Below are 27,195 nucleotides of genomic sequence, written 5' to 3' on the forward strand. Positions count from 1 at the left end.
GGAGTTCCAGTTGGGCTGGCTCTCCGCGCCCCCGGCTCCGCAGTTGGTGCGGCCCGGGACGGAATGGCTGCTGCGTTTCGGCTGTCGCAGCTAGCCGTGTTGCAGGCTCTGCGGTCTTTGGTGTATCCGAGGGTGGGAGGTTCAGGCTCCAGCTGCTGCCGCTGCCCTCTCGGAGGTATCCGCGGCCTCGCGCCGTGAAGGAGGGAGGGATGGGGAAGAAGGGACCTTTTTTCCTCAGCAGACATCACTTTAGAGAAATAACTGCGCCGCAGGTACTTACTGGCCTGGAGCAGCCCAGCTTGCCTTTGCCCTCCGGCTGCGCGTGGGTGCAGCGGTGGCCCCTGAGTGCCGTGGACAACCACGTACCTGAGAACCAGAGAAGCCGGGCTGGGGTCTTGACCTTGGGGCTGTATATTCCCTTGGATGGGGCAACGTTGCTGTCCAAAAACACCCCTTCCCCCTTTGGTTGTAGTGTCCCGCAGTTTGGGAGCTGCAGCCCAGCTCTGCAGCTAACAATCTGAAAGACCTTGAACAGATTTCTTCGTTTGTAAGATTATCCATTAATATCTTTATGAAGATGATTGAAGTTCAGAATGCTGATGAGTGGTAATAAAATACGTAACATTTTGTATCAGGCATTATTCTAATGCATTTACACACATCCCTTTTCTCGTCACGACACCAAGTGATGGAGTACCAATCTTTTCTCTGTTTACAGAGGAGGGAACAGCAAATCAGACCTCATTTCTTTAAGGTCAAAGGGAAGTGGTAGGGAAGAGACTTGACAACAGGCAACCTTTCATAGAGTCCCACTGTAACTCCTCTGGACTGGCTTTCCACATAGCAATTTTTATTGTTACCTTGTTGCAGTACCCAGAGCTCTTAGTGGATGGTGCTTTGGTCACGCTCCACTCCACAGCCCAGCAAAGTAAAGAAATTATGATGTCCCCCAAACCCATCTTTACTAAGTTGTGATCAGTGATTCCTGATATGTTTTGAGGATACTGCTAAGCCATATCTGAGAGGCAATACTCCTCATTTGACAAGTGACAGAACTGGGAATTCCAATGGTCACACTCTAGCTTTTTCCACTACACTGTGCTTCTACCTACGTATACCAAAACTAGATATTCCTATTCTGCATAAACAATAGCCTTTAGTTTGTTTAAAAATTCCCTTATCATCTCTTAACCAGATGGTGAATGTCTGTGTCTTTCAAATCCCAGGTTCCTGGCAACCCATCCCCACACACAATCACTAGCTTCATTTACGCACACAACATAATGTCTTGCTGAGGATTTGCATTTTCTGGTAGTTGGAGGCTTTTTTCTGACTAGGGTGGCTGGTATATTTGTACCTATCTAGATGGAGTATTTATACTGAATGAAGATAAGATCAGTTATGAGAGACAAGCTCTACTCAGGTTATTTACTAAGTATAAAACAGTCAAAATGATTTTATTCTTTTTCTTTCTCTAATTTTTAGCTAAAAGATATCTACTTACAGATAATATTGTGAAATTAAGAGAATTTCAGCATAAGAAGGTGGCTATTGCACACAGTCTTCCTGGCACCAAAGGTAATTGAACGTATTTTGCTAATCCATTCATTGTTCTGTCATTTAAGTTTCCTCTGTCTCTACCCCTGTTCAGTCTCTTTTCTAGTGAGGTATGTCTCAGGAAAAGTTGAGATGATTTATTTTTAATTTCCTAGTCTGCCCTTAAATGTGCTGTTCATCTCATTCTTCACCTGCAGGGCCTACAACTGTCCTCTTGTCCCTTCACCCAGGATCCCAGAGAAATACTACAACCAGTCCTCCCCTGATCCATGCCACTCAAAGGTTCAAGGGTCAGCAGCAACCGGGGGGTTAGGGTGGATAGAAATACTAAACCTCAGGCCCCATACAATTCTTACGCACAATAAAGTCTGAGAATTGCTCCAGATGACTGGCATTCAAACTTTTTGATGCAACCTTTAATAAAAAAAATACATTTTATTTTAAATTTTCACTATTCACATACAAATATGCATATAAGTGAAATGAAATGAAACAAAACAGTGCTGTGTATGGTGATGTATTTCCATAGTTTCCACCCTGTCCTAGAAAAGTCAATAGGCCAAAACAAAGATGTCTTTTAAAAATTAGCAAAATATTGACAATTGTTGAGGCTGGATGTTGGGGGTGGGGGTTCCAGTATACTGTTCTCTCTACTTTCAGGTATGTTTGGAATTTTTTATTATAAAAAGCAAAAATTACAACAATACCATGTAGGTCCTGTTCCCTTTCAGCATCTGGGAAATCTCATTGCATTCATTCTCTCTCTCCTGTACATTGAGTTTTTCCCAGTCCTTCAAATTTCTTTATAAGCACAGCAAGACTCTCCTCTTTCTTAATAACTCTTTTATTTGCTTTTATTGACTGTTTCAGCTCTCCTTCCTCTGTTATCAAATGTTTATGAACACCTCATTAACCCTTCTCGCTTCTCTTCACTCAGGGTCCAGCCCTCCAGAAATGTCTTCCCTGGCTGCTCTGCTAATCACTTTGTTGACTAATCTCACCTGCAGAACAAGAAAATAAGCCTTAAATGTGGGGGAGAGAATATATTAATCTCCAGTTTAGTAGACTCAATCTAGATTTTGCTTCAGTCTTTTTCTTTTACACAAGGTCTTTTGGAGCTATGTGGGGTTGCAACATTAGGGCTCCATATCATTTTCTAGTTGTGCTTTCCAATTGTCATAGTCTTTCTAAGGCTGTGATATTTGTGCATATGTTCTGAAAGACAGCTAATATAATGAGTGCCAGTGTACTGCATTGTTAGCTTTGGTATTTATAAAATCCTGTCCACCTTTCATCCTTGTAAAAACCTACAATGGTACGTACTACTGCCTTCTGTGTGACATCATACAAACTTACCCTTGGCTTCCTAGCTCTTCCATAATGGACATTACCTTTTCTGGAATCCAGTGTGATTTCCTGTTCATCTAGTCACAGTTCTCTCCTCACCACCTCCCCCTGCCGCAGATTCTGTGCTGTTATTCATGCTGGTACCTAGAATGCCCCCCACTTTGCAGTTTCTCCAACTCCATCCAGCCCCTTCCTTCCTCTCTGGTACCTCTCCCCTCCCACCAGGCCTGGCCTGTTCCTGCCACTCTGATTTTCCCTTCTCTAATGTTATGTTAATAGTCAGTCATGTGCCATCTACTCCATCACTGTGTTCAAATAGCTTTCTATAAATACATCGTTTCTTCTTAAATAGACTTTATGCTCTTTCAGAGCAGGAATCATACCTCTGAGTATGAATATGTGATAAGCACTTACATCTTCGTGGATTAGTTTTAAAATACAAATTATATCTGTTGAAATTTTGGATTCTAAAAGTTTATTAAGAAGGATGAAGTTGTAAAGTCATCCCATTAAAATCTTTTATATTGGGAATTATTTTGAAATATTTAATAGAACAAATCCTCTTAAGTCTAAGAGGTGTCAGAAGGAATGAAAATAAGAACAATAATGTCTGTGATTAACTGGCAGTTGCTCTATGCCAGGTTCTGTGCTAATGTGTTATGTACATCAGTCATCTTGGGATACCCTCAGGTAGGTGTCATGGTCCTCACTTTACACATGAGGACTCTGGTCTACAGAGGAGGGTCTCCCGATAGCATGCAACTGGCAGAGCCTAGATTTCATCCCAGTTCCTTCTCTCTCTGAAACTAACCATTAAATTATGTGGTTCTGCAAGTAAAGATTGGAGAGTCTACTACAGTATCTTGAACCTAGTGGGCCTTCTTTTGTTGTAAATCTAGGGTAGTGTCTGCCTCAGCTTCCAGATCATGCATTTTTAATGTATGCTGTGCCACCCTCTACGCAGCGTTCCTTTAAAGCTCTGGGCCTTGGAGCAAATCCTGTAGACTTTTCTTGGCCATTCTGTTCCTGAGAACAGCTGTGCCTTCTGGAGAGCAGGTGCTTGCTTACTGCCTGCCTTGCATCTCACCCCACATTCTTTTGGGAATACAGTCCCTTCCTAATGCTAAGAAGCTATGGAAGGGCGTTTGTCCCCACAGTTGATCAGACATAAGACAAGGGACAGCGATAGAGTATGATCACCTTGAAAAGAGTGACTGGTTGTTGTTGTTGTTTTTTAATTGATTTGAGAGAGAGATAGTGAAAGAGAAAGAGAAAAACATCAATTTGTTGTTCCTCTTATTTATGCATTCATTGGTTGATTCTTATATGTGCCCTGACTGGGGATTGAACTCGCACCCTTGGCATATTGGGGACAATTCTCTGACCAGCTGAGCTACCCAGCCAAGGTAGAGTGACTGTTTTTTATTTGTCCCCTGTGCATTATGTAGTCTCGTGGCATACTTTCCAGCAACAGTAGAGAGAAACCAAGAAGAATGAGGGAGAGGTAAAGCTGGACCAAATGAAAGAGACATAAACTATTTCTGAGTCATGTGAGTCAGCCACCGTGGGCAAACCCATCTTCAGTTCCCATTTTCCTTTCAGTTTTAGTGCTAGGTGCTCTGCTAGTTGATGATTTGGATACCTTGGTTACATTTTCTTTCTTTCTTTTTTTTCCCCTCCGGAGTCACCTGTAATACAGTTCTTTGGGCTAAACCTCTGGGATATTCTCCAATTTTTTGTGTGCATGAAGATTACCCAGGTAGTCAGAAATACATATTCTTTTGCTCCTATCCTCAGAGACTCTGCATGAGAAAGTCTTGATTGGGGCCTGGGCTTGTCCCCCATGACACAGATGCTTTGTGTCATGTATCTCTGACTCTGTGCCAAGGGGGCCAGCCCGTGAAGGGAGCTGGGTGGTCATGAGCCTCTCCAGTGCCCCTTTGCCGCGGGCCAGGTTCAGGCTTCCCCTGCTCCCTGAGGTCAGGCTCGGACAGCCCCAGTCAGCCTAGTGATGGCCATTCCACTGTGCTTTCTTCCAGAAACCTATCTGAGACACTTGGAAGAGAAATTGACCCAGAACAAGCTCATCTTGAAGGAGGAGTTGAGAACCTTACTTCATTTGTGTGAGTCCCGGGATGATGTGGAACTGGCTAAAAATGTCATTTACAGGTGAGGCATTTCCTCAGAATCCGGCCAGCCGTTGTCCCTTCTCACTCTGTTCTGTTTCCTGAGCAATCTTATCTGCTTCCACGGTTTCGGCTGTTGCCTGTACACTGATGACTGCCGAGCCTTTTGTCCAGATGACTGCCCTGAGCTCTAGACATTGATCTCCATTCTTTCAGCAAACATTTGTTGGGTTCCCGCTGCATGCCAGGTGCCAGGGTAGAAACACAGATAGTCCATTCCCCCAAGAACTCACCAGCTATGCAGTAACTCCACTCACATGTTCCCTAGGACTTCACATTGAACTTACACAAATTTCTTTCTCTTGTTGTGTTTTCTGTCGTATGGGCCATTCGCTCAGTACAGATACCAGGGAGACTCTTTCCTCTAATCGCGTTTTCTTTCCTCCCTGGCAGGATAAGACCTCGACTGCTTCCACTTCCCTGGTGTCTTTCATCTCTCGCCTTCCTCTCTCTGCCCTGTTCCAAGTGTCTTAGTTCAGGCCTCAGCGTCTGTCACTTGCATCACTGCAGGGGATTCCTAACTAGTCTCCCTCCTCCAGGCTTAAGCCTGTCATGTTCTGTCATGTCTGACCCATTGTCAGGGCTTTACACGTCAGAAGGAACGTGCGTAAAGTCATAGTCTGCTGTTAGGAAACCCAGCAAAGGTTTCACTTCCCTGGGAGAAAATCAGCCGGCTTCATTTTGGAAATTAAGTTCATTGCTTCTTTTCACCATCCTTTAAAGATATATTTCTGTACATGGACCTGCATTTATATTGTATGTTTATAGAGAAATACAAGGTATTCATATATAGAATAATGGAAGAATATATGTCAGAAGGTAACTGCGGGTCTCTGGGAATTACACATTCTGTATTTTTTGTTTGTTTAAATGTGTACTTTTCTGATTTCTCCAATTTGTATAGTAGACACTAATAATTTTATAATATAAAAAATTGTTATTTTTTAAAAAGGAAAATAAAAAACAGTTACAGAAAATGCATTGAAAATTTGAAAAATGCCAAGAAAGTAGAACAAACATATTGCAAGTTGCGCTGTTTCAAATGTCTGTTGTTGCATGCCAAACCACACCAAAACTCAGATGCTCAAAACAAGCATTACTTATTATTTCTCACAATTCTGTGGGTCAGGAATCGAGGCCTGTCTCAGCTGGGAGGTTCTTTCTTTGTGTCCACTAACATCACTTGCTCATCTACAGGTCACTGGGCTGAGCCGGAAGGTCCAAGAAGGCATCACCTGCATTTCTGATTGCTCAGTGCCCCTCCATGTGGCCCTTTCTCTCCTTGCAGTATCTCACCATTCACGAGTCTAGCCTAAGCTGCACCAGCCCACAGCCCAGGTGGAAGCTGCAGGCCTTGTGGAGCTGCCCAGAATTGGCCCTCGTGGTCAAGGCCAATGACCCTGCCAGCCCAGATTCACGGGGAGGAGGAAGGCTTCCACTCTGGATGGTTGGAGTGGCGTGCACAAACAGGGAGGGAAGGACTTGATGGTGGTCATCTTTGGGGCCTATCTACCACTTCTAAGAAACCGATGTTGATATTTTGATACACTGTTTACCCTTATAGGGGTTAAGGGCGCCGAAAATTCTCATGTAACTTAATTTAAAAGTTAACATCACAGATTATAAATTAGCATTGCAGATTCCCAACTGCAGATTGAATATACATCCTTACCATTTTCATGCAAAGATTTTATGATTTGATCGAGTTTGTCTTTACACAGTTATAATTATTACAGTATATATTGTATAATGATATTTTCTTGTTTTCTAATTAGTAGTATAGAATAAATGTTTTTGCTTGTTAATCATACACTTAGGAATTATATTTTAATGAACATTTTTAAAGATTTTATTTATTTATTTTTAGAGAGAGGAGAAGGGAGGGAGTAAGAAAGGAGAGAAACATCAATGTGGTTGCCTCTAGCACACCCCCCACTGGGGACCTGACCTGCAACCCAGGCATGTGCCCTGACTGGGAATTGAACTGGCAACGCTTTGGTTCTGAAGCCCATGCTTAATCCACTGAGCCACACCAGCCAGGGCTAATGAACATTTAACTGTGCCCTTGTTGTTGAGTGGCTAAATGATTTCTAACTTTTCAGGCTAAGTGATTTCTAACTTTTCACAAGTATACATAATACTGTGACGAGCAACTCTATGCATAAAACTTACTCTATTTCCTTTTTGGGTTCAGAGGGTATGAACCTTTTGAAACTTGTCAATATAAACTGCCAGGTTATTTTCCAAAAGAGTTACACTGATTTACAGTCACACTGTGTCAGTAAACCTAATTCTGTTATTTCAGTTTCATGAAGTTGAATCATTTAAGACCCTCTGGCCTGCTTTACTACCCAAAGCTATCAGATGTTTAAAAGCGTTATGAGCCCTGGCTGGCATAGCTCAGTGGATTGAGCGTGGGCTGGGAACCAAAGTGTCCCAGGTTCGATTCCCAGCCAGGGTACATTCCTGGGTTGCAGGCCATAACCCCCAGCAACCGCACATATCTATCTCTATTTCTCTCTCTCCCCCTCCCTTCCTTCCCTAAAAATAAATAAATAAAATCTTTAAAAAAAAAAAAGCGTTATGAATCAGGATAAAATTTTGAACACTCCTTCACTATTTTTCCCCTAAACATTCAAAGTATGACTCATCGTTCCTTTTGATGCTAATAGCTCTCTGCTCACTTGCTGCCCTTCTCTCTGCTCGTGGACAGCTGGACAGCTGGGCTGGCCAGGGTGTCACCAGCCTGTTCCCTCTCTTCCTGAGATAGGTAGCCTGTGGCTGGGGAAGGAGAGTAGTGAGCTGAAATAGTCTTTATTGAGCCAGAAATAAGGGGCAACTTAATCCCATCCTAACCTTGACCACACTGATTTACACCCTCTGACTGGAACGTTTCTTGTCAAGAAGGTGATTATTATTTCTGTGGCTTTCTAGGAGTTTTAATTAGTGCGAATGTTATTTAAATTGGAAAGTCTTTTGCTTTGTTTTGTTTTTAATCTGGCATAAGTTTCTCATGAGTCTGTTTACTGAAATACATTGACTTCTAAAGATGCTTTCCTCAGCATTCTTACATTTTGTAAGCACTAACATATGTGGAAAACTGGCTGTGTGCTGGGATGTCACCTCATTCAGTCCTCACAAAGAGTCTGTTCTCCTCTTACCTCCATGCACAGATACAGAAACTGCAGCGTGCAGTGGTTACTGGTAATTAGTTTGCTCTTGGTTACACTGTTAATAAGCAGGAGACTTGTGATTTAAACTGTTAGTTTGGAGGGAGAGTCTAAAAATCCTTATTTACTATGCTATATTACCTTTTAATAACTTAGTTTTTTCTAGTTTTATTGAAGTGTGATTGACAAAAATTATATATAGTGGAACCTCGGTTCTTGAACTTCATTTGTTCTAGAAAACTGATTGAGAAGAGATTTGTTCTCAACCCGAATCTCTTTTGTCTGTCACCCAAGAGACTTGTGACTGATCACACGAGTATCAGCATGAAAGGGGTGTTGGGTTGAGAACTGAGACCCAAAGTTTTGTTTAACAACTGAGACATTCTTCTGTGAACAACTGGGTTCCGGTAGAGAACCAAAATGTTCGAGAACTGAGATGTTTGAGAAATGGTGAGGTTTGACTGTATATTTAAGAGGTAACAACTTGATGTTTTGGTATAATAACTTAATTCATAGCAGTTGTAATGAAGCTGTGAATATTTTTTATAGCTTCTATAATTGGAATTTGAAATGGATGTTTAAAAGTAGGTGTCTCCGTTCTAGTGGGCAGCGCATATGTTTAGGATGGACTCTGTTCATTACACTCCTGTGCTCTCCTCAGTGACTTCAGCAGGTTAAAAAGTATTCTGTTTTTTAAAGTTGGAACTTGTCCCCATAGTATTTGGGATTTATTCACATAAGGAATGAGTCTTTCTAAACTCTCATTTACATGTAATCATGAAGTCCTTGTTTTGTTACCAGATTGTCTTCTTAGGGTCTAAAGCGCGGAGAGTTGGCTATTGAAAGTAAAATGATGCTGGCACTTTGCAGTTTTGCAGTTCTGACTGACAGACTGGCCCCTGGAAGAAATCTCAAGCCACAAATAAGATGTCACTCTCTTTGAAATTTTCCTTTTCCGAAAACTAAAATTTCAAACCAGCATTTAACTTGTTCATCTAGGTGATTGTAGTTGCATATGCCTTTCCAAGCTGAGGAAAACAGAGTGGTTGGTATAAACTCTAAAATGCACCTCTTGGTTATCTGCTACCCTAGGTGCAGATGAAGCCAGCCATGATGGGGACAGAGCATCACCCCACCCCTTTCCTTTGTTCCTCTCTAGGTAGGGCCCAGCATTCTGGAATGCAATACAGAGACAGCGCGTTCTGCGGGACTTACAGGTGCAAGACCCCTGGTGTTCCCTGACATAGGGTGTGCTCACTCTCAGTCAGTCCTAACTGGGTCTCGGTAAATGGAGATGATTATAATGTATACTTTCCTCTCTTTGATTTTGCAGGATGAGAGGGCCTCCTACAAGCCTCCTCTGTTTACTTGCTTATTTAAATACCTGGTGTATTTCTGTACTCCAGGGTTCCTCTGATTATCTTCAGCTCTCCAGACTTCCCCTCCAAACTACGAGAGTACCCCATTCTTTACTGGGCCCCCAGCACCTGGCAGAGTGCATGGCATGGTCTGTCTGCCCTTTCTCTGTGTCCCACCATTTGGCTCACTGGATCACTTTGATTACCAGGTACCATGCAGAGAACAGAAACGTCACTTTGGGGGAATACAAGTTTGGACCACTCTTCATGAGACTGTGCTACGAGTTGGATCTTGAGGGCTCTGCAGTGGAGCTCATCAGAGACCAGGTGATTGTATCCTGATGGCCCTCCCTACCAACCTGATTTCCTGTGCCGAGGGGAAGGTGTTTTTTTATTTTTAAAGATTTTATTTATTTATTTTTAGAGAGGGAAGGGAGGGGGAGAGAGAGAGAGAGAGAAACATCAATGTGCGGTTGCTGGGGGTTATGGCCTGCAACCCAGGCATGTACCCTGGCCAGGAATCAAACCTGCGACACTTTGGTTCGCAGCCTGTGCTCAATCCACTGAGCTACGCCAGCCAGGTCTGGGAAGGTGTTTTTATAATGTAAGGAGAGGCATGTCCCTGTGCTCATCTTGTTAGAGAAAAGCTGCTGCGCTGCATGGATGAGCTCTTCACATTTTTAAGGTTTCTTGGGAGTCAGTTCCCACAAAGAATGTCTTTATACAGAAGTGTAGACCAGGTGTGGAAGAGGGGCAGGTACAGATTACAAGGTACCTTCCTGCCTTGGCTGTGTGTCCCCCTGGGACTGACATCCTCGCTTTTGAGGAGTTTGTACTGGGGGGACAGTGTGAGACAGGCGCTGTTCAAACTGCCTTTCCCGTGCTTCCCCTGTGCTTTTCTCCTGTTTTCTTATTTTTACTTCTGGTTGAAGGCTACATTGTAAAGTGCCTTTCGATTTTCAAAATGCTTTCACATGCTTGAATTTCCTTTTCCTAAAAACAGTAATAGCAATAATTATTTTTAAATTAGTTATTGAATATTTACTGTGTCTCAGCTTAAGTACTTTATATGTTTCATTTCATTTGTTTCTCACAATGGCCCTGGTGAGCCAGCTACTAGTATTTTTTGCATTTTACAGATGAGGAAGCTAGGACTCTGAGACACTATAATTTTATCCATGGCCAGAAACATTGGTTAAATTTGGGGGTTGGAGCTGGCCACCTGGGACACTTTAGAATTTGGGGGGCTGCCATAACAAAGTTGTCCTCCTGCCTCTTGCTGGTTTCCATGTCAAGGGTACTGTCCACATGGAGCCCTTGGCTCTCGGCTGCCCCTTGGCTAAGGAAACCTGTGCATCAGAAAGACGGCCACAGTGTGTTAGCAAGCAGAGGAAAGGGGGTTCCAGAACAGCACGGGCTAGTTTGAGCCTGTGTTTTTCTAAAAGAAAAGATATATGTACACATTTACCTTTCAGTATGTATGTATTAAAAACCTGGAAGGACAGACATTATGTATCTTTAGGGGATACACAGTATCTAAAATTCCTGTAAAATTATAGGAAATTCTCACTTTTTCCTTTATATATTTTGTATTGTTTGTTTTATAGTAAGCATGTGTTAATGTTATAGTTAAAAGAAAATGAAAGTTTTACTGTAATAAATCATGTCCGTGAGTATAATGTTAAAAAACAAAATGATACAAGAACATTTTTAAAATGTTTTAATGAATTATTATTCACTAAGTAATGATTATTAAAGTGAATTATTTGAAAAATGAATAATCAATTTTGTATTACTTGTTTCCTAAAAGAAAATCACAGTTACTTCAGACTTTCTGCCTTAGTCCTCAACTATTCTTCCAGCTGCCATTCCCTGTTAACATGCTGCACCCAGGTCCCAGCAGCGGGGTTCATTGGCTTGTTTCTTTTCTCTCAAGCATAGCAAAACCCCATTTCATGAAGATATTTTTTCACTGCATTTCGGAAACCCAGAGATCTCTTACTGTTCCTCTTGCCTCTTGCTGAGTGCATGCATTGCCAAAGGCATAACACCCAAGGGAGTAGGCAGTATTTTAATTTTTTTGAAAAAGAAATCCGTGGTATATCTGAGATATATTAGAGAACTCAGGAGGTCAATTGAATAAGATCCACACAAAAATAAGTCCCGGACTGATAAGATGCAGTAGAACAATAATCCCTTGAGTTTTAATTTTAACCAAACTGTATTGTTTTTCTTTATTAGCATTTACGAGGTTTCTTCTCGGACTCTACATCATTTAATATTTTGATGGATATGTTATTCATCAAAGGGAAATATAAAAGTAAGTATTGCAATTTGTGTTAGCTGAAAAATTCCGCTCTGTTTGCTGGCATAGCAGTCAGAAACACAGCGGGCCAGGCGGAAGTGATCCGTCCGCCCCTGGTGAGCACCTGAGTCAGGGAGGCCCGCTGCTTCGAGTGTGAAGCATTGTTTCATCATATGTCGTGCCCCAAGTGAACTCCTCAGATTTTGCTTATACCAAAATTGTAACAACTTTCTAAATATTAGTTCTTCCTGTGTGACCTGATCATTAACTTTGAAATTTAGTTCATTGCTAAATGACTTTGACAAATAGCTTTTACTGTGCTAAATACACTTTTGAGTGCATGGCGTGGATTAGAACTCTGGGGATGAGCGGTAGAAGGCTCCGAATTCACTCGCCTGCATTCAACACTGCCTGCCCACTCCTGACTTTTGGCAGGTGCATTGGAAGTGTTGATTGAGATGAAAAACCAAGATGTGAAGTTCAGCAAAGATACCTATGTCCTTGCTTTTGCAATTTGCTACAAACTGGTAAGACTATCTCCTATTAATCTTTTGAGCATTGTGGATAGTGTTTGAAAGAGGATTTTTTTTTCTCTGCAATAAAATTCAGTTCCTCAGAAGTCTGTTTTCCATCTGGTGCAGACATCTCCATTGTAAATGTCTCCATTTTTAGAAAACTCACGTTAGCCATGTCAGACAGTTTTATCATGGAAAAAGCAAGCTTATCATCTGTCATCCTTCCCTGGCAATCGCATAGATAGAACCAGAAACAGTGTGCTGGGTTCAGACTGCTTTCTAGTGGTCTTGCTAGCAGGCTCCTGCCAGACTCCACTGGGTTGGTCTGCTCTGTGGGCCTCTCCCATGGAAACCGTGGCTCCTTCATTGGCAAACTCCAGGGCTGCTTTGTCCTCCTCTCCCAGTTTTTCTGTGTTCACCTAAGTTGGGGTTTTCTCCAGCATCCCTTGACTGCACTCTGTCTGGTTCACATATGTGGCACTTGTGACATTGCCTGAATTTATCCTGCGTACATGCATGGCTCATCCCCCCACCAGAGTGTAGGCAGGCTCTGGGAGGCCTCCTGGCAGGCCCGCACCTGGCAGAGTGCCTGGGCACGACCAGTCTTCAGCAGATGTACGTGCCTTTAAAATGAACTCTTTGAGGAGAGCATGACTTACAAGTCCCTGTGCCATTACTGTATCAGGATTGTTTCTGGCACAGAGAAACTATTTTTGCATGATTTAATGAATGAACAAGTGATTAAATAGTACAGTGACCAAGGTCTCATACATAACAGTCATTCAAGCCATTTAAACTCTGGAAACTTAAAACACCTTTTAATGCTGAAAACAAAGGGAACACCAAGCAAGGTAGAAGAACATGGGCATTGAAATACTTCCCTAAAAAGTGTAGCAGTACCAATTTTCCAAAACAAGAGGGGAAGCTGGGTTACAGTGGAAAGAAAACTAATGTGGGAATTGAAAAACTTGGAGTCTAGTCTCAACCTCAGCATTAACTGGCTTTAAACTGGCCATTTTCCTCATTTGTGAAATGAGGGGGTTAGATTCAGGGTCAGCAAACTTTTTCTATAAAAAGACCAGATAGTAAATATTTCAGGCTTTGGGGCCCACATGTGATCTCAGTCACATACTCTTTGTGTTTTTACCAACCTTTAAAAGGGTAGAAACCATGTCAGCTGTGGGCTGGATTTGGCCTCAGGGTTAGAATTCGCCGATCCCTGGATTATTCGGTGCTCCTCTCCGAGCGCACCCTCTGTGGTTCTGTGACACGGAAGGCCAGCAAAACCCCAAACTGGAGTGTCAGCTATTCAGCATTGTGACACCCAGTTTTCCCACCTTCTTAGAGAGACCTCCCTGAGTCTATGCTGAAGAGGAGAGAATTTAGTTCTACCACTTAGGGAGAGCCGGAGGACTGTTCTTCCCTGGATTGTGTCCAAGAGTAGCTTGTTTCACTCAGGGAAATCGAGTTGAGAAATTGAACTGGTCAGCCATTCTGAGTCCCAGGCCAGTTCTGGGAACTGTCCTCTCGTCACGTTCAGGTTCTGCTGTAGGATCTGAGTCTGAGTGGCGGCATGACAGATACATGTGGACACAAAGCTGGCTCAGCGCTCATAAACCTCACCCACCTACAGCGTGAGCGAAGGGGCGGGTTCACTTCCACCAGGGCTATCTGTGGGTGTGCGTGCCACTCACAGTCTTGGAGGGTTTTCTTTTTTAAGGTTTCCGTTTTCTGGAATTCTTTCATGATTAGTGTTCAAATTAGTGTTGGTGTTTTCAGAGACTTGACTTACGTGGGTACTTGCACACTGGAAATCTCCTCAGGAAACGTTTCCCCACATTGCTGAGCTTTACTCTGTTATTTAATACAGTGGTAGCAGGCTGAGTCTTTATATTAATACTTGCACCTGACCGGACTTGTGTCTAGAAACCAGCCCACCCAGACACAGGGAGGTCTGTGTGTTTGCTGCTGAAATCGCCCCTAGTCAGAAAATGGACAAAGAGCTTTAAAAATAAAGTTAATTTAGACTTGAGCTGCTAACATATACAGAACCTGATCTGTATGCAAATAGTTCCTATATGGTTCTGAATCATTCAGTAGGCTTGGGGTATGCTCTGGGAAATTCTTGGAATAGGAAATCCGAAATACGGAGCCCTATTAATCACTTTATTCAACACAAAGCTTCATAGCATGCATTTACTGATTGATCCTGCCTCCTTCTAGAATAGCCCTGAGTCTTTTAAAATCTGCACTGCGCTGAGGGAAGAAGCTCTAATCAGAGGAGAAGTCCTCTCCAGGAGAGCGTCATGTTTTGCTGTGGCTCTCGCTCTGAACCAGGTGAGGGCCTGGGGTGCACGTCGGTGAGCTGGGGCCGGCCGGAGGTCACCACTTTCATCTCTTGCTTTTATTTGCGTATTGTTCTCTCCTGACTATATCATAAAGAAAATGTCTCCACGAAGAGACCGATGCCTTTGGTGCCATGGCAACCTGCATCTGTTCCTCTGCCTCCAAAGAATGTTTCCACTTCCGGCTAAGGACATAACATGCCTTGCTGTTTATTTAGAAGGGGCAGGCCAAGAGCCTGCAGAGAATCAGTGAGGGAAGCTGCCCTCTGAGAGAAGTTTCTCGAAGTAATTAAAATGAAATTTTCATGTGAATTGTTTCCTGTGTTACGTTCTCAGAACAGTTTAATGTAATGCTCTCCAACGCTGAATTCACCACAGGTGACTGAGGACTCCTGCAGTGAGCCTGTTGTAGAAATGGGGTCCATCATATAGTTCACAGATGGACCCCAATGCTCTTATTTAGAAGACTTTAGTTATCTCTCCCCCTCCCCCCTCACTGGGCATGTGGGAGCAGCTGAGGCCCAGAGAGAAGACAAGACCACCCCCTGCACATCTCAGTGAAGGACTGTCAAAGCTGGAACCCTGGAGCACCCCCCTCTGGAAGGGCCCCTCTCAGGATATCCTAAGAAAATGTGTAATACTTTACAAATATGCATAGGCTTTATTTCTCCCTGGCCATTGGAAATAGGCATGGGATTGGTTTTCATTTAAAAAAAATCTGTGCTGCTGCCATAGTGACACACTGCTTCCTGCAAGTATGGCTTATCTGCGTAAATCCTTGATTAACTTCACCTTGGCCACCAAGAGGATCTAGAGAACTTCTCATTACTAGTTCTGAGTTCTGTTACCATCACTGTAGACAGGAGTTTATGTTTTGCACTTCAGGCTGTGCCCCTCACCTGGGAGAAGTATTTTTCAGGCTCTTGCTGAGACAGGCAGCGGTGTTCTCCTGGCATGGCCTTCTCCAGGACTGGCCTGTGCCCCGGCTGCAGCGTTGCTCCCTCTTCTGTGGTTGAGGTTTCTGCTGTCTCTGGTTGTGTCAAAGGTGTTTGGTTCATTTTCTCTCTCTCTTTCCTCCCTCCCTCCCCCCTCCCTCCCTTCTCTCTCTCTCTCTTTCTTTTCTTTCTCTGTCTTCCTCTCCCCCTCCTTCCCTTCCTTCTTTCTTTCCTTCCCTCCTTTTGCTCATTCCAGTAGGAGATGGGGAGATGTCAACTTTCGGCCTCCCTCTGAAAAACTGGAACTCAGGCAATGCGTGAAAACATTTAGTAACGTGACACTATAGGACACATTTAATAGAATATTCATTCTTGATTGCCAAAATACTTTTTGTCTCTGTGTACCTCAAAACCCCAGTGTACCACAAACAGGAATATTCTGACATGTGTAAGTGGTCTTCATGATAGCAGAGTAGTGTTCATATGATGTAGGGTATGACTTGTTTTTCTTCTTTCCAGAACCAGGTGGGAAAAGCTGCATCCATTTTTTCTCAAATCATGAAGCCAGAAAACATAATCTGCACTAATTTAAATGTAAGTGACTTCTTTGTGGTTTAAAGAAAGGCTTAAAATGTACTAAAATCATGCCCAGGGTTTTTTGTCTGTACAATGACTTTTGATCTCCCAAGGGCATTCAATTTACTCATCTATTGAGCTCTGTGTGAAAGTTACAGTGTAGCCCCCTGAGAGGAGTCAGCACAGCCTGTGCTTCCAGCAGTTTACAAATAGGTGGGACATGTAGATATGCTCAAATATGAGATGCAAATAAATGCTCCAGGTATAACACATGGCTGCAGAAGGTGGTAGCTGTAGAGAGAAGGGAGGTAGGCCCTCCAGTCTCTTCATTAAGACTCACGAGAAACCTGTGTGCTGATTGCATCTCATTTCATGCTACTTAACTCATGGAGTCACTATAACTATGGTGCATAAAACAGTGCCTGATGTGGTTAAGTGCTTGTTCAGTAAATGTTACCTATTTCCATTCTTGCACTGCCAGCCTACCATCTGCCCCAGAGAGCAGAGTCACCTATCCCTTCCTGTCCCAGGACTGGGCACCTAGGCAGAAACTGTAGGTGAGAGTGGGTGGGTCAGCCTGAAAAGCTCATACATAGGCTCAAGCAGGTCTGGGAGGCCAAGGTGGCAAAGGTCCCGAGTCCAGGAGTTCAGGTCATTTGAGCCAGCAGCACCAGCAAGCCAAACAGACTAGGGGCCCTCGTCTTTCAGCAACTGCCATACATCTGGTAACTTCTGTGCTCCCTACTGGATGTGGAAGCTCTGGGGATCCCAAGTGTGCATCTGCTCCTGAGAGAGAGTGTGGCCTGCAGATGCACTCATCTCATGATTGGACAGAAGTAGAATTACTAGGATTCCAAGTGGTTCAGAGCATCATAGGGAAGAGATACAGGTGAGTGGTGAGGGGGGTTTTACATGGAGTATAAGTGGCTTCTCCTAGAGTTGAAGTGAAGTTGTGGGGTCAGTCTATAAGGATTGATGGTGAGACTCTAAAGGGAGTGAGACTGGCAGGATTTTAATATAGTTTAGTTACGGTACCATGCTAGATACTTTGTGTTTGTTGGTTCACTTTATATAACACTGTCAGAACAATATGTCTCCATATCATAGATGTGAAGATGAAGATTCAAAGGGTAAGTAAATTACCCGAGTTCTTGCAGGTCATTAAATAGCAGAGTGGTTTTTACACAAAGAAATCTGTTTGACTGCAAAGCCCAGAGTTTCCTCATCACTGCAGACCTACAGGGATAAGGATTGTGTCTCTTCTCCAGGACAGGGACTAGCTGCTCCTCCTGGATAATGAAAAGGACGCAGGACTGGATGTCAAAAATGGACTCTGCCATAGTGCACATATTCTGTGCCTGTGAATTTAGATTCCTCGTCTCTTTCAATCCTTGGCTCTAACAGTTGTTATGAGAATGTCATAATGATTTTTTTTCTAAATGAGAAAGTGCTTTGGTGGAAATAAAACATGAGCTTCTGAGAGTGGAGCTGCCCCTCACAGTGGGAGGAGAAATCCAGAGCACGGTGAGAAGAGTGCTTCCGGGTCAGGCAGCCAGGCCAGCTCCTTTCCCCTGGGAGCTGGGAAGGAAGGGCAGCTGGTAACCGTGGCGGAGTGGGCATGAATCAGGCAAGGACTATGTCAGGAACCTGGAGCTGATCTTGAGTATGAATCATCCTCTCCGTGAACTGGGTCACAGAATTATCCATTGTCAGGAAAGTTAAAGATAGTTTTACTGTTTAAAAATTCTTACTTAGGAAATTCTTCCCAATGTCCAATCTAAATGTCTCATATTTCAGCCTAGGCCAGCTTCTTCTCCCTCAGGAATGATGAAAAAGAGAGGGTTACCATTCTCAGGTTTAATAATCTTTCAGGTTCTGGGTCTCTGTTATTAGAACAGGTTTTTAAAAATGTAATGGGCGAAAAAATGTAATGTAATAGGCCCTCGCCTTTCCAAGGCTGAGTCATCTACTGGGAATCCCTACGGGCATTTTGTTCATTTGTGAGAAATGGAAACCTGACAAGTAGGCTGAGTAGAGAGTCTGTTCAGTCAGTACTGCAGGAATAAATGAAGTTTTTTCCTGATCTACTTGAAAAATTAATAAATACTTTAAAAAAATAAATCTTTTCCTGTTGAGAATTAGAATTTGCACTTACCCAATTATTCCCCCACAATTTCCTTTTCACTGAAATTGCTCCTGCTGCCAATATGACCCAGAGGGTCTGGCCTCCCATTTTCCAGCTAATACATGTTAAACACTGCACTGAGCTAGCAAATGATCTCATCAAAGCACATGCATGTTGACTCTGCCCTTTTACTCTAAATTTAAACCCATCAATCTCCAAACAGCTATGGCCCCCTCTTTAGCCATGTTGTTTAATATCAAAGGATCAATTTCTACTTCCGAATATGTCTGAAAGTATCAGACCCTAACTCGGGGTGACTATCCACTGATTCTATTTTATTTCTAATAATTTCTCTAGAAGTCTGGCAGGCTCCAAATGGAGACTCATTTTGGAATTGAATTACCTTTCAAGGGAATTGACAAGTGTTTGGTTTTGCTTCTTTTATCATTTATTTCTTGACAAAATTGAATGTTTTAATGCCCTTTTCTACTACCCATAAGGTCACCCTAAAGTTCTAGCTCATGCTGGAAAGACTCTGAGGCTGCACAAGTCAGAAAGGAGGAAGGACTCATTTCTTCTAAATCCCATTGTGGCAGCGTCTCACCTGTATGTATAAGTTAAAAATTGCATTTGAGTCCTGGCTGATGTGACTTGGTTGGAGCATCATCCAAAAACTGGAAGGTTGTGGGTTCATTTCCCAGTCAGGGCACATGCCTAGGTTGCAGGTTTGGTCCCCAGTTGGGGTGAATCCAAGAGGCAACCGATCGATGTTTCTTGCACCAATGTTTCTCTCCCGCTCTCTATCCATCTCTTCCCCTTTCTCTAAAAAATCAATAAGCATATCCTAGAGTGAGGCTAAAAAAGAAAGAAAAGAATTGCATTTGTGTGGGAGCAATGTAGACTCCAAAACCACAAGAGTCTGTATGAATTAGAGGCTTCCTTTTTCTCTCACGTAGAGAACAGAGACAGTCAGTCTAGGTCTGGTGTGGCATTCCATGGTACCTTCAAGGACCCATCTTCTTTCCGTATTTCCACACCAGCATCCCAAGCACGCAACTCCCGTCTATTGATTGTATTGCTATTCCAGCAAGAAGTAGGAAGAATGGAGAGGGCAAAGAACTGAGCACCTTAAAATTTTTTTCATTTACTGATTTGAGAGAGAGAGAGAAATATTAATTTGTTGTTCCACCTGTTTACACATTCATTTGTTGCTTCTGGTACACATGCTGACTGGAGATCAAACCCACAACCTTGGCGTATCGGGATAACACTCCAGCCAAGTGAGTATCTGGCCAGAATTTAGCACCCTTTAAGGATGCTTTCCCAACTGTCTTATATGTTATCGGCCAGAACTTAATCCCCTAGCCTCACCTGTTTGCAAAGGAACCTGACAAGCAGAGCCTCCGAGTTCCACATGGATAGCATCAGTTAAAATTCGGGAGTCCTGTTATCAAAGAAAGAAGGGGAGAATGGACGTTGTTTAGAAAACTAGCAGTCTCTTCCACACTGTGATGTTCTGTTTCAAATATGCAACAACTTTAAAAGAAAATAAAAGCCAAAAATGCAAGTTTCTAGCATGTTTAGGGTTTCTTTTTTGTTTGGAGGTATCCGATGATTTGTCAGCATTTCCTGAGGCCTCAGAAAATCAGAGGGGTAGGAAGTATGTGTTCTATTAATAGTTTTTCTTACCAAAAATTCCCCCTGCTCCTTGCTAATTCAGTTTTCCTAGCCTTTTGTTTGAAAGCTGTGAGATTAAAGCAATGTGCAGTACCCTAATTTAGCTTTTCTTAATTGCACCCTGAGACATCAGTTTGAGACAAGCTCCTAGCTTTAAATTTTCTCTTTGCCTTTAATCAGTAACTGCCTCATCTATATTGCTCCTCATCAGTATATTCATAAGGCATTGACCGTAGTCTTGAAATCCCTACTGAATCAGAGATAGTTGCTGGAGGCAAGGAGAGAAGTTGAGAAAACTTAGGAAGAAAAACTGAAATCTTCCAGGAGCACATCATTAATAGTTTTTAACATGGAGCTCCAGGAGGTTTATCCTTGAAAATTGCTGTGCTCCCCTCTCTTTCATTATTGTTGAAGGTCTACAAGGTGCCAGCCACTGGGGATGTTGCATTTAACAAAAGTAGACTTGTCCTTGACTTCAGTAGGACTGTCCACTGCCATCCAAACTTTTTTTTAAACAAGGATGTTAAGAACTGTTTAGATCAGAGATTTTACCCTACTTCCAAACTAACACATTTCATGGATACTGGTAGAGATACAGGACATCAAGGAATGAAGGATAGTTTATTACTCACAGCAATAGCAGTAGCCAGAGTATTAGCAGTTTTGCACTAGTTCCTGAGATTCCCATAGGATGACGTGAAGAGATCTGTATGCCTCTTGCATGCACAGGGGCTTACATTTTAAGATGATCTGGGGGAACCCAAATCTCTTGTAATGGGCAGTAAGCTTTCCTGCCCTTTGCTCTGGATGAGGCACTGAGTCTCGCTTCCCAGGCTGTTGGTTGTACAGATATCCTTGAGAAAGTTGGAATAAAGGCTGTCAGCGCTTCTGCCCAAACCTGGGAACCTGTGGAGGGGTCTCCCCGCAGTGGGTATGCCTGTGATTTGGCCTGTGCTTTAGAGTACTGAATGTTGGTGGGGCCCTGGGATCAGTCTGCTTGGGATCGGTTCGGTCTGTTCTGCAGGACCAGAGATCACCCTCCATCCTAGCCAACTGCTCAGCAAACATAACATGTTATGAAATGGACTGTTGAGAGAACTTAGCTGGTTTGGTGTATAAAAGAAATATCTCTTCCAATAAAACTACCTTTTTTAAGGATCGAGAACCTTAAAAATGTTCACACCCTTTGAGTTTGTTATTTTACTTCTGGGAATTAAGTCTAAGAAATTGAATTTATCTTTAAAAAATGTGTGCACATTTATCAATATGGCAAAGGATGGTATTTATTTGATGCATTATTTTATTTATATGATGGATTGCTATGCATTCATCATTAGAAAAGAGATATTCTCTTTTTTCTAAGATTTCTTTTTAATGTTACAAGAAAATGTTCATCGTATAATAATTGACAAAAAGAATCAAACTTTGGGGAAAATTAATACATTTGGAAGATATTATGAAATTATAAACAATGGGTAACATTAGTTGGTAAATTCTGAGTTATCTTATTTAAACTTTTTTGTATGTTTTGAAATTGTACTAGTGCACATTGGTGATGAGGGGAAAAATGTGTTCTTTTTTCCTTGTGTTGTTCCGTCTGATGGGAAGTGGTTAGTAAAGTCATGTTGAGTGCTAAGTACAGTACCCAGTTTTGAAAGTTCCCTAACAGCAGCAGTCTAAATAGAAGTGCTTCACTAAGACTTTAACCAGCTCCCACAGGTACCTGCAACAACCTATGTGCCTGAAATTTCTTAACCAAAATACTAATAAATAAAAAAGGTAAAGGTGTATTTACCCTAGAGCCCATTTTATGAGATCATCTGATTGTCATAGCCTCTGAATCTAGAGGCAATAAGGAGGAAGGAACTGTAGTGTTCACTGAGTGCCTCCCATGTGCTGGTATTTTATTTAATTTTCACAATAATTCAAAATATGAAATGTAGAGGTATTTCCCTCACTTTAAAAAAAAAATGAAAGAGATTAAGTACTGCCAGAGTCACAGAGCTAATAATTGCCAGTGCTGGAAACCCAGCCCAAAGTCCATGTTCTGTTCTTACACAAGCGCTGCAGTAGTGGCATTTCGATTTGCCATGGGCGAACAAGCTTTGGGTTGGCAAGCATACGTTTGAAGGATTTTTTTGAACTTGTGCAAGCAAACGAATTAGGACATAGCATGAAAATGGAGTAGGTGCCTATACATTTAGGCTTATCTTCTGGTACACTTCTCAGTTGAAAGCTGGCTCAGACTTGTTTTTCTGTGTCTTCTTTCTATTCAGCTTATGATCCATATCCAGTCGAATATGCTGGAAACCGTGATGGAGATACTAAAGGATACCGCAGAGGGAAATTTGTCAAGATTTGTGAAAAAACTTAAATTCTCAGAAGAAGTGGTGAGTGTGTGGCTGCTACAGAAATCATTTAAAGGGGAAGGGCACTCTTTTAAAAGGCCACCTCCTTAGAGAGATGGTCGAATTTGCAAACTCTCTTTGTTCCTGTTGTAAGCTTTCTCTGTGTGGGTGCAAAGATTTTTTTCCCTTCAAACACAAAATATCCTCTAAAATGCTAGCAAAACTTCTTCCCTTTGTTAGTCTTTTCCCCAGACTGTTTTCACGGGCCCTGGCTGTCTCTTCCTTTTTCCTTTTTCCTCAAGCCTCCAGTGCCTTCTCGCCATTCCTCACTCTCAGTCAGTGATCTCGCTTCCTGTGTCATGGAGGGAGCGGAAGCAATCCGAGAGAGGCACAGCCCCTCAGCTGCCTTCTGGCTGCTCCTTGCCTGCTCAGCCCTGCTCCCCGCCTGTGTCCTGGAGCAAGTCCCCTCTGACCCACTCCAGGGCGTTGGTCCAGAAGGTGTCTCCCTCTCTTGGGAGCATCATTAGCATCCCTTTCCCTGGGGATCATTCCCATCAGCAAACAATAGGCTGTAGTATCTCTCGTCTTTAAAAAAAAAAACTCCCCTATTTAAACAAAAGAAAAGACCAACAGGAGTTTAGATAGGAACACTTAACTCCAGTTATTAGACCATACTAAAGCTTCTGTCATTAGAATTGTTGTTTTAGCTCCTGATAAATCAACTAATGGAACTGTATAAATGCTTTGCAAATCTAAACCAAAATTAAATAAAAACAAAGAAAGAAAAATTGAAAGCAAAATGAAACAAATGAACCTATGTGTCACCTTGAAGCACACAAAGAGGAATTATAAATTATTTGAAATTGGGTAATTTGTACATTGCTAGTAGTATAGAGCATAAGAAAAAAAGTGTAAGGATATCGTTAGTAATGAAACTGGTTGGTGCTGTCATTTTGACCACGAAGGGGCCTATTGGTGGTCCTCCCACTCTGCTTTTCTCCTTCCTTCCCTTGCCTTTCATAGTGCTGGTCTCACCTGGTGTCTGAGACGGCGGGACCACAGCAGAGGGCAGGTGGCTGCTCTCCCCTCTGTTGCCTCCCAGTCCTACTCTGTTTCCTCACTTCCACCCAAAGGCTTCCTCCTGCTGTTAAAGGGAACAGAACACTAACTGGATCTGACTCAATTTAAAGCTTCCCTGTGTTTGAGGTCTTAGGTCTGTGTAGGTTATGACCTGCTGAGATCCTTTTGGAACATGATAGAAAAGCAGCAGCCCTGGAAATTCGAACAGGTTTTCAAGTACACAGTCGTGTGCATGCATGTGCAGTACAGACACACGTTAACCAGCCATCCCTCAGATCTGGTCTGTCGATATGTTTTCCAACTTTACGACTGAAGAACCTGTCATCCAGACAAACTGCACACTGAAAAATGCTGGTTGCTTTTATCTGAAATGCACCCCCTGAAGCTGTAAGACTGATGTAGGAAGCTCGCCCTCCAGCTCGGCCTGTCTCCCTGGTTGCTGTGAGACACCCAGGGAGCTGCTTATTGTGAAATGAAGCGATCCTGTAAGGTAGCTTTTGAGCCAGCTCTGAATATGTCCATGAGCCTGCATGTAGAGTCTTGCATTGTAAAGCCCTGCAGTTCACAACTGCTGTATTTAGTGTTTATACCAGCAGTTATTAACCATGTCTCACGTGTGGAGATAAGGTGGTATGCCGCTAGAGGAATAGAGAGAATTGTTATTTTCTGCAATGCTAGGACTGAAACCACTCAAACAGCTGTTTATTCACTGACTTCTTTCTTAAAACTGAAATAGCAAACAATGTGGTATGATCTCTTTTCTGCTGAAATTGTAGCATGGTCCTAATGATACCATGTAATACTTTTTGTAGTGGTGTTAGGGGGACTGGTGTCACACATGCAGCTGGAGCAAAGATATGAATACCTCCAGCTTGGCATGCTTGCTTCACTTCTTTTGGAAACCACGTGCTGCACAGTAAGTCACTTTACCTTGAACATGAGGACTGAACAAGCTGTCCTTTTTGAGAACATTAAGAAGTGCTTAAACTTTTTATTGACAGTTCACTGGGGAGCCCATGTTTGAACAGAAGGTGTGCAGGTAACTAGTAGGGTTATGAGGTATTAGAAGGTGACCAAAGGGTAGTTAGGGACTTTGATTACAATTAAATCTCATTGAGAAACATTGTTAGGTTCTATTGTAATAAGGATTGAACTATGCAGAATGCTGATTTTTGTTCAGAAAGTAGCTTCATGTTCTAATTTAGAGCTCACCCACTTTTGGAAAATAAATGCCATTCATATTCTCGTGACTCTGATATTTATACCTCTGGTCTGGGCCTATCCTCCATGTTTCTTCCTTATAATATCCAACAGCCTCTTGGCACGTCCACTTCCCTGTTTCACAGGCACCGGAATCATGTCTGTACCAGGGCTCTTGGTGTCCCCTCTCCAGGTCCGGTCCTCTCTTCCTCCCCATCGCAGTCACAACATCACCCTTAACCAAGTTACAAAGCCCGAGCTGGGAAGATGTCTTTGATGCCTCCCCTTTCCTGCACCCCTTCAACATGAATCCTTAAAAGTTTAAATCTAAAGTACATCTTATGTACCTCTGCCGATCCATCTTTTCTGTATACTTCCCAGTCGTAGCCATCCATCATCCCCTCACTGGGGCGGCGGTGGGGCCTCCGGGGCAGACTCGTATCCGCCACGTCTCCACACAGCTCTGTATACCGAGACCAGATCACGCCCCAGTGTGGACCCTCTGATGGCTTTTAGAGTAAATTCCAAAAGAACTTACCATGCCTGACACCAGCGCCGGCATGCAAGGGATGATTGCCGTGAGAGGGAAGAGGAAACCTAGCCAGAGAAGAGGATGTGAGGAGAAGCAAGTGGCCCGTGGAGCTGCGTGGACTCTGGAGTACGGAGTCCCTCATACTTATGTTCTGCCATTACCAAAACTTGATGGCTGACAGGACGCTAGTTAACAGGGACAGGGCCTCACCCATCATTACGAGAATCTGCACATTCAGCCCGTCTCAAGATGGAAGATGCATTCGTTGTCCCCTCAAATACACTCTGAAAAATGCCAGAATGGAAAGTGTTCCTAACCTAAAACAAAACATTTTTTTAAAAAAAGATTTCCAATCTCTGAAAACAAACAACCTTATTATGTGTTGTAATAAAGCCCTACATAATTTGGCCCTGCCTCTTGCTCTGGTCATTAAATTGGCCAAAGTTGGTCTGTTGCTGTTTGAGCTCCTTTTCCTGGCATGTGTCATTATCCAGGGTGTGCCACTCACATCCCCTTTCATAACATATTAGGCCCTGGCCAGCGTGGCTCAGTCGTTTGCAGCGTCATCCCGTAGCGGAAAGTTCGCAGCTTGAGTCCCTGGTCTAGGCCCATGTGGGAGGCAACCAGTTGATCTTTCTCTCCATTCTTCTCTCCCTTCCTTTCTCTAAAAGCAATGAAAAAATGTCCTTGGGTGAGCATTAAAAAAAAAGATATTAGGTAAGATTTTCAAGGACTAATTTTGAATTTTGTGTGTGGCTTGTGGGATCCTTTATCACTAGTCACACCTCCGTGTGCCCCAGTACCCTGGTTTTTACCACGTTAGGTGTACACTGTGCATTTCTACACATGTATGTCCCTGCCTCCTGGAGGGTAGAAAGAACAAGGGAGAAATCCTGCATAGGTATAATGATTTGCTTTTCTTTTATTTTCCAGCTGGCCAAAGTGAGGGGAAAACTGAAGGATGTGCCGGCCCTTCTGGCCAGATTTGACGAGCTCTATGGGAAACTGCACGTAAATGGCCAGGTCACCACTTACAGTTTGGATGCTCTGCTCTGCCACACCCCCAAGGACCTGAAGTCCCACGTGGTTCTGTCCAACAAGAGGACAGCCAGCCATAGGACCTTCCAGCCACTCAGCCAGTCCCTGTGGGCTGAGTAACCCTGGGTCCAAGCCCCCCAGGGGGTGGGTCTGAGTTGGACGGGGCTGCTTCCAGTGAGTTTCTGCAGCGTCTTAAGAAATCAGGCACCAAACTCCAGTGGACACTGCACTACCACTTGGTCTCCTCCTAATCTCCGTGTTCATTGAGTGCTGGCAGGCTGACCCGAGAAGTTAATGCATTGTGCCACTTTGAAGGTCTAGGTAGAGGCAAGCAGAAAGCTCAGCTCCCTCAGAAAGTAGGCTGGCGCTGGTAAACTGCAGAGGGTCCTTGAGGGAACATGGTCACAGTGTCCAGTCCGGCTGCTGGTACCAGAGTTTCCGGTAAGCCGTGGTGGAAGGAATTGCACTGTAAGTGGTCACCCCCAACCCCCTTTCAGGGGAGTGGCTGCTCGATGACTTCAGATGGTCTGAGCCCCTGTGCTGTGGCGATGCTGGGGAATGGCCCAGGGTCTTCCCTCTGTTTCTCTCGTCACTTACTGCAGCCCCAAAGAAGATACTTGAGCCCTCGCTTTTCCACCCGCAAGATAGCAGTGCCTATGTGAATCTGCATGTTGATTTGAAATTTTCATTCAAGGTTCAGTAGGGCCACATTTTCTCAAAAAATAAGAAAAATAAAACAGGTTCCCCAAACTTCTTGGGATTGTGTTGTGTTTTCTTAGCAGCACAAACAAAACCAGAATTTAGCTCTCAGAACTGGTAAATGAGCCAGCATTTAAATGATTACTGTTCTGGTCATGGGCAAACCATGTGCTTTTCAAAATAAAAGTGCCAGTGAAAACCA

The 27,195-nt window shown here is 43.2% G+C and overlaps 1 protein-coding gene across 4 annotated transcripts; it reads left to right on the forward strand.

The window, feature by feature from the left end:
- The first annotated feature begins 21 nt into the window (after positions 1–21).
- On the forward strand, positions 22–27,195 carry PTCD2 (pentatricopeptide repeat domain 2). Of its 4 annotated transcripts, none has more exons than XM_036020389.1 (11): positions 152–175; positions 1,486–1,578; positions 1,755–1,871; positions 4,944–5,073; positions 9,828–9,945; positions 11,860–11,938; positions 12,359–12,450; positions 14,662–14,775; positions 16,238–16,312; positions 22,373–22,486; positions 26,190–27,195. In XM_036020389.1, exons 5-11 carry the CDS (start codon positions 9,886–9,888, stop codon positions 26,412–26,414), a joined length of 759 nt encoding a protein of 252 aa, XP_035876282.1. In that variant the 5' UTR covers positions 152–175; positions 1,486–1,578; positions 1,755–1,871; positions 4,944–5,073; positions 9,828–9,885; the 3' UTR covers positions 26,415–27,195. The 4 variants fall into 4 exon arrangements, with proteins under 4 accessions (XP_035876281.1, XP_035876282.1, XP_035876283.1 ...); XM_036020390.1 differs by lacking the exon at positions 152–175 and adding an exon at positions 253–272; XM_036020388.1 differs by lacking the exons at positions 1,755–1,871; positions 22,373–22,486 and having other exon boundaries at positions 22–175.

The sequence above is a fragment of the Phyllostomus discolor genome, chromosome 3 (assembly GCF_004126475.2).
Source record: "Phyllostomus discolor isolate MPI-MPIP mPhyDis1 chromosome 3, mPhyDis1.pri.v3, whole genome shotgun sequence".
Classification (NCBI taxonomy): domain Eukaryota; kingdom Metazoa; phylum Chordata; class Mammalia; order Chiroptera; family Phyllostomidae; genus Phyllostomus; species Phyllostomus discolor.

What these genes read in the sequence shown, in the direction of transcription:
- PTCD2 (XM_036020388.1), top strand. Translation starts at nt 64, where the DNA reads ATGGCTGCTGCGTTTCGGCTGTCGCAGCTAGCCGTGTTGCAGGCTCTG. An exon ending in GCTAAAAATGTCATTTACAG is followed by an intron (nt 5,074 to 9,827) that starts GTGAGGCATTTC and finishes TTTGATTACCAG; the next exon opens with GTACCATGCAGAGAACAGAA. An exon ending in TGGAGCTCATCAGAGACCAG is followed by an intron (nt 9,946 to 11,859) that starts GTGATTGTATCC and finishes TTTCTTTATTAG; the next exon opens with CATTTACGAGGTTTCTTCTC.